Below are 12500 nucleotides of genomic sequence, written 5' to 3'. Positions count from 1 at the left end.
GACCACCGCCGCAACGACAAGAACAACAACAGCAGCAACGCAAAAAAAAAGTTTAAGGTTCTATTTTTAAATCCCGCAAATTGCAATTTCCTGCTTTTGTTGCGGGCGGTGATCTGTCATGTGGCGGGGAGGTTGTGCTGTTTGCGCTGATATCAATTAAAAGTGGATTAACGGCTACATAATGACCTTTAGCAGTAAATTGTGTGTAATGTTGCAAGGCAGGATACAGTATATTCCCCAGATGTCACACCAGGCCCCTGACGTATGATGGAGCAGATGTCTTAGCCGCTCCAAATGGCCCACTAAGACACAGTCACACACACACGCACACGCACACGCACACACACACACACACACACACACGCACACGCACGCACACACACGCGTGCGTGCGTCATGCACTGCACACAAGCTGACAGACGCCCACCAACGCGAGTGGATGTGAGCGCTCGTATTCGTCCTTGTTGCCACGGTGAACACTGTAGATCTAGCTTCCATAATGGAGAAAAAGAATGCCATAAATCGATGCTCCTCAGAGGGCGCACCCTGGACGCATTTTCAGTTATCCCCCAGATAACATCAAAGGGGACGCATCAAACTATAACTTTTTTTCCTTTTGGTCGTCATTTCAGATATCGAGATGTATAAATTAATCCTTATTTCTCCCCCCGTGTACATTATTTTTTTAAGAGATAAAGAGAGAGAGAGAAAGAGAGAGAGAGAGAGAGAAAGAGAGGGAGGGGAGAAAAAATCAGATCAGTCTAATTTGTGTCTAATTTGGCTCCTAGAATATCATTTTGTCCAGTTAGACGAATTGAGAATGATCATTTGCATCAGGGACGTTTCCTTATTAAATCACCACCGAGGCCTCTGTTCGGCAGCTCACAGGAGAAGCACTTATTGGGTTAAAAGCTCATCTCGCATGGTTTATTTTAAATATACTCTATGCTTCATAGCCACTCTAGTGTAAAATAAAAGATATCACATCACTCTGTCTTTCTATGTATAGTGCAGGGCTATCTGTCTCACATGCTCGCTCTCCCCCCCCCCCCCCCCCTCTCTCTCTCTCTCTCTCCCTCCCCCCCCCCCCCCCCCCTACTGTTTCCACCTTAGCGTTTTTCTTTTGTGTTTTCCTCCATTCTTTGCTCTCTCTTCGGTATCAATATTGTATTGAGTCGGTGTTTGTGGCCCTTTATTTGAGAACTCCGCAGTAGGTCTGCAGATCGCACAGTCTTTTTCTGGAATGGTGCCCTCCAAATAATGATAAATTACTTGAGCAGTATGCCATTTGCTAATTATATCCATGATTTACTACACAGCCCGACTTAAATCATTCAAACCAGCCTTGCGTAACAATGCAATTTTTCCCCCTTTTTTTTCTTTTTTTTTGTTTAAAAAATGGTTTCCATGTGTATAATCTAAACATTTTATGGCCACATACACACACACACACACACACACACACACACACACACACACACACGCACGCACGCGCACACACGCACGCACGCGCACACACACACAAGCACGCGCACACTCACACACAAGCACACACACACACACACACACACACACACACACACACACACACACACAGCACATGACAAACATCCCTCATAATTCTCGACTCTGTTTTTGGCTCTTTCACTCTTAACACACTTAAACTGTTATCCCTCATATACAAGTTTTCCGTTCCCAGAACTTTTTATATGTGTATAAAAAAAAATCTAGTTTAGCATTTTTCTTTTCTTTTTCTTTCGGTTCATTGTTTAATGACTCCAAATCTGGCTCGCGTTCCAAGCCTATTATAATTGCTAGCAGGATGCGTTCTATTTCAACCTAAGTAACTTATCATTACAAATGCAACGGAAAAGATCCACATTTTGGCAAGAGTGTTTTACCCTTATCAAGAAACACTCATGAATATTCATACGCCTTTCAGAGAGTAAATACGTGTATGTAAATGTTCCACAATAGATTGAGCCCATCCTTTAATATAGTAAATCTCTTTGATCTATGCGTACAGTGCGTGATTCATAATGTCCTTTATGATACAACTCCGCTCAAACACATTCTTACGCCAGCATGTGGTTCACATATGTAGCTCGCTGATTTTTCCTTTTCTTTTCCTTTTTTTTATCCAACCTCCCCTTGATTTTTTTCATCATCCACTGACTTGAGTTTCATACGGAGTGTATATACGCTCCATATTTCTGCTTGGCGGCGGCAGTGTGCTGCGCGGTGTGGAAGATCTTCTGCCGCGGCTGATTTATGTCCCCCAAAGATAAACTGCAAATAGAGAATGTCCGAGAAATCGCACTCCCCTCGCCAACGCACAGGCCCTGATGACACACACGACCAGCGCCGAGGCATGATGAGCCACACACACACACACGCACACACATGCACACGCACACACAGAGAGAGAGAGACCACACACGCTCATGCACGCCAACACACATAGAGACTTAACCCATTCTGACCTGAGATCAGATTCTAAAAATGTCTATTACATCCTGACAGTTTCATTATTAACCCATTGTGACCTAAAAGTTTCTTCGATTTTTCAAAAATAGCAGACCTACAAGCTCGTATCGCGCCACTCGGTGGCGCGATATGAGCTTGTAGATCAGCTATTTTTCAATAGCTAAAGCACGACATGATGCTAACACCAAAATGGGTGCCCGTTCAGAATGGGTTAAACCGTGCACGCGGCGCCCCATGTAGCCGCGCCCTCAGCCCAGCAGCACCACCACCACCACCACCACGTCGCTGCTCAGATAGGGGTCGAGACAGTTTTGTCGTCTGTCAGCTGAAAATATGAGATCTGTTACAGTGGACTGAAAGAAAGCGCGCCATATGGTGAAATGTTCATATTTTTATGGCGTCGACGTGAATGATGGCTCACTTGGCGGCACTGGATCGAGCTGGATCGACCTCCATTCGCTACGCACGCACGCACGCACGCACGCACTCACACACACACACACACACACCCACACTATAATCGCAAACTGCATATAGTGAGTTTGCTCAAGTTTGCTCAATTAAAATTGGCATTCAATGTTGATGTTGCGTTTTCATACAATACCATATCGGTAAAAAAAATTCTGTCATCAGCTAACTCTATAGATTGTTTTCCCCCCTGTTCATTTGGGTTTGTAAACTTGTATATATCTGTTTTGACTAAACAATGCAATCCACATGCAGTGCAATTACCAGACAGCTCAACTTATTTTATGGTAGTTAATGAAATTAAATATCATTTTATTCATTTGACCTCAATTCTTTAGTTTCAGGGGTGGGGGGGTTACATGACCCTAGGGTCCACATTCCCTGTTCCAATAACTAGTCCTTGATATTGAGTCAGTCTAATAATCAGGGTAATTATTCAATCTCTCTCTTTACCGTCTCTCTCTCTCTCCCCCCCCCCCTCCCCCCCCCCCCCAGGAGAGAAGCCCTACCGATGCCCTCATTGTGACTACGCGGGCACCCAGTCTGCCAGTCTGAAGTACCACCTGGAGCGCCACCACCGCGAGCGCCAGAACGGCACGTCCGCCGGCTCCGCCTCCGGACACCACGGCCCCTCCTCCTCCTCCTCCTCCGAGCACAAAGACGACCACGGGAAGACGGGCGGCGGCGTCTTCGCCCGCCCGGACGTGCTGCGCAGCGTCTTCAAGGGCATGCCCCCCGGCCTGGACTTCAGGGGGCCGCACCAGTGGGCGTCGCCCGGCATGATGTCTCCTCCCCGCGAGAGGGAGCGCGGCGGAGAGCGCCACTTTGACTCCGCCTCCTCCGCGGAGAACCTGAAGTCCTCGCTGATCTCCGCGGCGACGGAGAGCCCCGCCAGCTTCTCGGACCTGGGCAGGGCCTACCAAAGCATGATGGGAAACGGAGTCCACTTCCAGGGCTCCCTGCAGGCGTTCATGGACAGCTTCGTGCTCAGCTCCATGAAGAAGGACATGAAGGACGGCCAGGGCCCGGCCGCACCGCTCCAGAGCCAGCGCTACTACGACAGCGGCGAGCCCAAGGCCAAGCGGGCCTTGGACCCCGACAGAGAGGACAGGGCTGAGCCCAATAAGCCCAAAGGCAAGCCCGGGTCCCAGTACGAGCCGCTGGACCTGTCGGTGTCGGTCCGGCCCGAGTCCGGCTGCGGTTCTCTCCCGGGCTCCTCGGTCACCATCCAGGACAACGTGGCCTGGCATGGCTGCCTGTTCTGCTCCTTCTCCACGGCCTCCCTGGAGCTCATGGCTCTGCACCTCCAGGCCAACCACCTGGGGAAGAGCCAGCAGCACAAGGAGCTCCACCACGGAGAGGCCTCCTCCACCCGCCACCCGGCCGCTGGCGCCAAGGGCCTGACCATCGACCGAGACGGAGATGGAGAGAAGAGCCAGGGAGGCTGGAACAATCACCTGGACGCACACAACCCCTTCCAGAGCGACTTCTACCGGCAGTATGGCGGCCTGTACGACGGCTCCCCTGGCAGGGCCAGCCAGGGCCTCCAGGGCTACCAAGGGCTGGACCTGCCCGGCCAGACCCTGCAGGGAGGAGGCACGTCCTCGGCCGGGGACGACCAGACCTCCGAGAGGGGCTCCTGCGGGCTGGCCGAGGACGACCGGGGCGGCTCGGACGAGGAGCTGGGCAGAGCCGGGGGGGAGACCCCACCGTCGACCACCCCCAAGAGACGGCAGCGGCGCCGGAACAACTCAAATGACGACGAGGACGAGGAGGAGGATGAGCTGGGGGCCGAGGAGGAGGAGGAGGAGCAGGAGGAGGAGGAGGAGGACAGGGAGCACGACGAAAGGATGGAGGTAGAGAGGGAGGACGAGGAGGCTCCCTCCCCAGAGCCCCACCACCAGAACCACCACCACCAGAACCACCAGAACCAGAACCACGCCTCCATGCAGCAGCTCCAGGGGGACTCCACCCCTTTGTCGGTGGCTTCCTCCACCATGGCGCCTCTCTCGCTGGCTCCCCAGAGCCAGAGCCAGGGCCTGTCCCTGGAGAAGCAGTGGCAGCAGCAGGGCCTGGGCCTGGGCCTGGGCATGGGCGCGGGGCAGCCCGCGGGGCAGCACAGTCACCTGGAGCAGCAGATGAACATGAACATGCTCTCCGTCCTCCGCGCCTACAGCAACGACAGCATGGCCGCCTTCAACGGCCTGGGGGGCACCGGGGGTCAGGCCATGAGCAGCATGAAGAGGCCACCAGACGCACCCGGTGAGTACATGTGTGTTTTTCATTGATTGAATACTTTATAAATGGTAAATGGTGCATTTAAATAGCGCTTGTATCCAAAGCGCTTTACATAGATTGTGCATTACATTCACCCATTTCCCACGCACACATATACACCAATGGCGGAGGCAACCATGCGAGGCACCAACCTGCACACATCGGGGGCAATGTAGGCGTTTAGAGTCTTGCTCAAGGACTCTTGGACACTAACTCTGGTGGAACCCAGGATCGAACTGGGAAGCTCACGGCAGCTGTTCAGTACAGCCGTACAGTTGTACAGTAGCTGTTCTAGCTGCCTTCCCCCTTAGTTGTTACTGATAATGATAATAATTTATATACAAAATAAATTTCAAATATTTTTTTGTCAAAGTACAACTCACAATATCTATATATATTTAATCAGAACATTAGATTTTCTCCATAATGGCCCAGCCCTAGTCCCAATGATGACTTATGGTACAATATATATATGTGAATTCACGTGTACAAACCACCTTATACTTAGTTGACCTATGCTGTATACTACTGTAGGTCTGCACCTTTTTTTTCCCTCTACACCAAATATCTCCACCAAAAATCTCTGATCTACCAGCTGTGTTGCAATGTGATGTGAGCTTGTAAATGATGTGCTATTTTTGCTGAACGTTCAATCCCAGATTAGGGAAGCTAGAGTTCATGTGGTTTAATTTTCCTAGCTCCATTCGCCAAACAGGCAGAGAGACACACACACACACACACACACACACACACACACACACACACACACACACACACACACACACACACACACGCACACAAATACAAGACAGACACACAAAACAAAACCACATACTATATTTTATTTTCTTCCTTTCGGGATGCTCATAAAAAGCCTCTCAGAGTCAGACAGTGCACTGAAGGCCCAGAGATTGTCTCTGAAGTGATTTCAGCCTCATCTCAAGCAACTTTAGAAGCCATCGGCCTGGCGTGTAGCAACAGATTAATCTTTATTACACGTTTATATTAGGGGGAGTGTGGCGCCTCCCTCTCCTCCGCTGGCCGTGCGTGCGGGAGGGAATTGGCCCGGGTGAGAGAGGGAGCAGGACCTCGCCTCTCCTCCGCCTTCTCCTCCACATGTCTCTTAACTATCTTAGCTCTCATAAAAGCCACCTCCCAAAAGCCCATTACGTTATAAGAGGCGCCGATCTATGACCCTGTGAAAAATGAACTGTCAGCTTTCATGTTTCCACTAAGGTTATACGGACGCCTCCTTGAGGCTTCGCGAGGAGGAGGAGGAGTTTTGGACTCATTTTTGTATTCATGTACTCAGGGGGTGGGTTGTTTATACACAGGGCAGTTTATGGTGATTTTAAACACGGGAGTCATCAATCTGTAACCGTACATGGACATGTACATGGCAAATATTTGTTTAAGACAAACAACTAAAAACACTATAGAGCCAGTGTACAGTGGCTGACTTGCCAGTCTCCTGCAGGTTTTCTTCAGAATATTGGTAGGACACTGATTTAGTTCATGCAGAAATGCCATAAAAGTAACAAAGTACGAGTGTGTTTTGCATTTGATGCTATTAAGCCATTTTGCTGTGGGGATGCCCTGCAGCTGGAGGAACCCCCTGGGGGTCCCCAGACCCCACTTTGAGGACCACTGGCCGAGAGTGCCAGTACTGTATATACAGTATAGGTATACACCCAGAAACGCCACTGCCGGGAACCATAAATACAAAAATAAAAAAATCCAACAATGAATGAGCTGATTTGAACATAGGGACATTAACAGGTTGAGAGCTGCGTTTCACAAATTCCCATTGACGTTAACACTCTAATAAACAACATGTCCAGACAGGTATTCAGAGCTCGTTAAACCAGGTACTGTACCAACAATAACAGAACATGCCTAATGTAATGGGCAGTGGTGGAACAAGTAGGCTACTCACATTATTTACTTAAGTAAAAGTATCAATACTTATAGAAATATAGAATATAGAAATACTCTGTTACAAGTAAAAGTCAGGAATTCAAAATGCACTTAAGTGAAAGTACAAAAGTATTGGCGTCAAAAGAACCAAAAGTAAAAATAACTTTTTGCAGAATGTCTCATTTAAAGTTCTGTATACAAATATTTTGATGCAATCATGCAACACATTGTGAGCTTGTAGATCGATGGCCAAAATGTATATAGTAAAAGTATAGTAAAGGTAAAGGCTGATAGGACTGGGCCTGTGAAAATGAGCCCTGTCTGTTTTCCAACCGGTTAATTGTCAACGTGACCATTATTTTCACTGACGTCTCTGATTGTCTTTAACAGTTTCCGTGCTTTGAATGGATTACTCCAGGTTAATGTCGCTGCCGGAGATACGCGACTTTTGTTTTATGTGTTTATTCCGCCGCAATGTAATAATTAAAAAGAAAATCCGTCTTCGCCGCAGAGAAAGAGTGTAGATGCATCTGTTTTGATGAGGAAACGGAAATCGTCACATGCTGTGGGCTGCTAGGGCTTCTGGGAAATTGAGGCCAATGTAAACGAATGGGGTTCAACGCCTCATGGAGGAGGGTCCTGTGCTGCGTCTTCCGGGTGTACCAAGATGGCGGGTGGTCCAGCCGTTCATAACAAACGGGGGAAGCTTTTTTCGCTCGATTTTCGCGGATTAAAAGCCCAAATAATTCAGCGTATGCTCTAAAGGTAATACAACAATCTCGGCAGTGAAGGGGGGTTGATTAAAAGTCTGATAAATCGCAGTCAAACTGTTAATTAATGCTTTGAAAAGTTCAAAGCAATCACTTGAATATAATTATGAAAGTGAAGAAACGGAGCCATGGAAATAATAACAGTAATACACTTGACTTTTAAAAAGCAATTTATGAGCTGGGCTACAAATTGCTCCATCTACTGTATGCTCACTGTCAGCTTTCCACTATCTTCATTCTTAACACATTAACACACTATTGACAGTTATACTCGTCACAGTGGAATTGATTCTCATCACGTGGCACCAAAGCACCACCACTTTCATCCACCAGGGAAATACAAAGGGTTGAGGAATAATAACCCACTCTCCCTCTTTAAAAACAAACCTGTGTTCTCCATCGTGTCTACTGGACTAGTAGCATTTATGGTAATATTATTGAGCACTCGTTTTGTATGACAATACAGTACTTTAGTTTGAGAAAAATGTCCATCACAAACCGGCTTGTTGATGACCCCTGACTTAATCAATGTAAGAGTTTAATCAGCTGGTGAAATCTTGGTTTTGTGTTTTTGGCTGGTTTGACAGCATCTTATCTACCTAGATAACTGTGGTGTAACTTTACATTCAGTCTGTCTCTGCTAATGTAAGGTTAATCTCACAAAACACACACGCACACACACACACACACACACACACACACACGCACACACGCACACACGCACACACACACACACACACACACACACACACACACACACACACACACACACACGCAGACCCCTCTCTGTGACCTTCCCCTTCACTGTAGGGCTGCGACTCGTTCACATAGCATTGCCATCCAGAACTGGGGGTGCCAGGCGACATGGTTTATGGATATGGTTAAAAAGATGTCGTATCGAAGCTGAAATGGTACAGATGTCTGTAGAAAAGACGGGGATGGCAAAATAACGATATTCAGCTGTGAGACGATTAAATGTGTTTTTCTGAGAGGCGGTGCTGAATTCAACACAGAAGCACATTCCTGACATGCTGCTTAGGGAACACACTCCACAGTGCTTCTGTATACTTGGGACTAGTCTAATACTGTACACAGATAGATTCTAGGGTCTAGTTAAGTATCTAGTTTATTTTTCTTATTTTCACCTAGACTCAAACCCATTTGAACCTGGAACCACTTTTCGTTGTTATTTATACCTTTCAATCCGAGAACCCCTTTTTGTTGCTATATAGAATATTTTATATATAGCGACATTTTATTCATATTTTTTTTCTCCCCAGCAAAAACCTATAGGTCAGGATTTAGAAGGCGTTTCTTAGAATGGGCCTCGGGTCTAAATGGGTTTTGTAGTTTTGCTTTATGCGTGAGTGATGTACCAAAAAGGTACATCTTTTCATTTGATTATAAGAGGTCATGTTTAGATTGTTTTAATAGCAGATCTTTTTCTTGACACTAAGAACACAGTGGGAGTGTACTGTACACACTGATAATGATGCTTCCCAGCTGTGTCTGTGTGACCTTTACGGCCAACAAAGCTCTATCTGTTGTCATGGAGCGAGCGCGGCTCGTCACACATACGCATATGTCATCATTATAACGGCATCTTCACCTCCGTCAATATGAGTGTAATATTTTGTTGCTATAAACAGAAGGAGAAAAAAAAACAACCTTTATGAGACAATGCCCTATTTTCGCCCCCTCTAATCGGCGAAGCATCTGACGGCCGGGGCGTCGTGACGTTGTCGGTTTCCACTGCAACTTAGAACGCTTGACCTTTTTAGATAAGGCTTTGTCTCCGGAACAAAAGCCCATCTTATGTGTTGTGTTTTTGTCCTAGCCTGACTCAGGCAGTAAGGCATTCATTGTGGTAGGAAGGCTGGACCAGTGATTATGTATCATATACTGGGGGTGGCACTGGATACTCACCCACGTAACCACAGGCCTATTCAAAGCTCTGAAGATGACTGAAGATAGCGTAGAAACATACAATCACTTAGATAACAACTCTTGATAAAATCAACGCGAGTGTGCGTGTGCCTGAATCTGTGCATGAGTCCACAGTATGTGTGCATTAAATCCACAGTGGGGCGATTTACAGAGGTGTGGTTCTACCTGACGTGTCTGAATGAATGAATGAATGAATGAATGAATGAATGAATGAATGAATGAATGAATGACATTTATTTTTGTGTCTTGTCATAAAGACCGGGACGCGGGATTATGGGATTATAAAACACCAAAAACAAGTATTCTGCCAGTGCGAATATCTTATGTTAAAAAAATCCCAATCTCTCTCTGCGTCACTTAACCATATCAGATCCAGGTTTCTAAATATTTGATAGTTGATGATACAATGAGCAGCAAATGAGTGCAAATCCCACTCTTCTTCTAGCACGCCTCTATACCTGCATCCAGAAGGGATTGTGCATGTGTGCGCAGACACTAGGTTGCAGCCTGTGTACAGTTTTTGGTTTTTTTTACTGTCCTTGTCAAGGCCCTGACAGGCACCCTTGGGCCTCCCTCCGCAGCCAGTCAGCAGTGCTCAGCCTCTAGTGTTACAATGTTCTCTGTGTCACAGAACACCAGCCTCTGCCCTACCCAACAGGTCAGGCAGTGTACACACGGCCAAGCCCAGACAGCTTAATACATTCACAGCTGGACAGAACACTTCCCAGAAACAAGGGCATGTTTTGAACCGACGTTCGCTGCCTTGGCAAAAGCTTAAGGGTCTGCACCCTGACTGCCTTGCTTAGAATAAGGCCAGAGGTAATGCATGCATGCATGCTCGCTCCCTGGAGGCCTTGTTGGATTATCTGGTTGCTATATTTTGGTTTTAATTGGCTATCGAATAGCTATGTCTAACCTGACTCTGCCAGATGGGGGCGGTATTGGGTAACCATGCATCCCCAACACAGCATCCATCTGAGATCGCTCAGGGGATTGAGCTAACACCGAACCGCTCCGTTGTTCGAACCAATCAGCGTGAGCTAAGGGCGGGATATGTGCGAAACCGGATGTGACACGTCAATATGATTGGTTGTGTTTGCACGCCCACACGGTGATAGACAGACGGTCCCATCCAATCATCTACCAAGTATCTTGAAAAAAAGGAACAGCCCCGTCATCGAATTGGCTCCCGAGATCCCAGATCCCAATAAGCTGTGAAACAAACTTGTGTAGCAAGCTTCTTGGATCTGGCAGCGTCAGGTTAAGCTATGTCCCCCTATGCACGCACGCACGCACGCACGCACGCACGCACGCACGCACGCACGCACGCATTCTACTGTTATTTCAGGGTGCATGGGGTGGCGAGGCCAACCACAGGCACAAAAGAAAAAAGAAAAGGGAAAAAGCAACTCAATTCAGATCTAGCAAAATGTGATTATCTGGAGTGGGTTCGCATTAGGTTTGTATGCAAATAGAGCATAAATCATTAATATCGAAATTCTCCCATGAATTTGCGCGAGCTGTTGTAGGGCACGCGCAACGCAGACGCTCGATGGAGAGAGAGAGAGAGAGAGAGAGAGGGTGACTGTAGTGGCAGTCTCTTCATTAGTATGCATGGGGGGTGGGGAGGTGTGTCGTGGAGGCGTCTACGTGCACCTGGGCAGTGGGCACACTCTCACTCTCTCTCTCTCTCTCTCTCTCTCTCTCTCTCTCTCTCTCTCTCTCTTTTAAACCACACCTACCACATGGCTTGGGGATTCAATTCATCAATAAATGACATTAACTGCAGCCATGGCCATGCTTGGTCTTTGTAATCACACACACGGCGTGCCGAGGACAGACAAGGTATCTGGTTACTGAGGTTCGGTATGCATTGAAGATTGATATGAGCCTGCAGATGTGCTTAACACAATCGATACTTGGCTTGCAAAGCAGGCCTATCTATAGCCATGCATTATCAAACATGAAGTATTACATTATTCAAACAACGCCGGCCACGCACACCGTCAGAGTAGTGTGTGAACACTGGTTATCACACCGTGTTACTTTGCGTCGTCGCCACAGCGCCAACATTCATTTAACATCTTCAACATGTGTCCAGCAGGCCTCAGCAGAGCAGAACTGGCAGCAGGTTGAACATAATATTGATGCTGGGGTATGTATGGAGGTCCATAAAAGGCCTTTTATAGGTGCTGAGGTGACCACCGTTTCTGTGGTTAGTAAAGACACAGATGTGTTGGGGTGAGCGGTGAGTCGCTTATCGTTATCACCGAGGCATGACATCATGTTGTAGTTTTCGGTGGTCACCTTATCACCTGAAACTGGCGGCCTGGCCAAAGGCATATTTATATGTCATCAACTGACAACACACACTGATTTATATTTCTTTCAAATTTGCGTCATTCTTGTCGTTCGACGGGACCCTTATGTCATTTTTTACACTTCCCACTTGCCGTGAGATGGAGGGAAAAGAGATGGAGGGAAAGGAGATGGAGGGAAAAGAGATGGAGGGAAAAGAGATGGAGGGAAAAGAGATGGAGGGAAAGGAGATGGAGGGAAAGGAGATGGAGGGAAAGGAGATGGAGGGAAAGGAGATGGAGGGAAAGGAGATGGAGGGAAAAGAGATGGAGGGAA

At 47.4% G+C, this 12500-nt stretch overlaps 1 protein-coding gene across 1 annotated transcript in view; it reads left to right on the top strand.

Annotated features, from left to right (window-relative positions):
* The window catches only part of znf536 (zinc finger protein 536), a gene marked incomplete at its 5' end in the record, with an annotated part of 62330 nt that overhangs the window by 26173 nt on the left and 23657 nt on the right, over positions 1-12500 (top strand). The window contains one exon of the mRNA XM_083791270.1: positions 3451-5217. Within this exon, the coding sequence (XP_083647396.1) occupies positions 3451-5217 (1767 nt within the window). The remainder of the gene's footprint in view (positions 1-3450; positions 5218-12500) is intronic.

Source organism: Protomyctophum parallelum, assembly GCF_964188405.1.
Source record: "Protomyctophum parallelum genome assembly, chromosome: 2".
Taxonomy (NCBI): Eukaryota; Metazoa; Chordata; class Actinopteri; order Myctophiformes; family Myctophidae; genus Protomyctophum; species Protomyctophum parallelum.
This window is presented reverse-complemented; position numbering and strand designations above follow the sequence as displayed.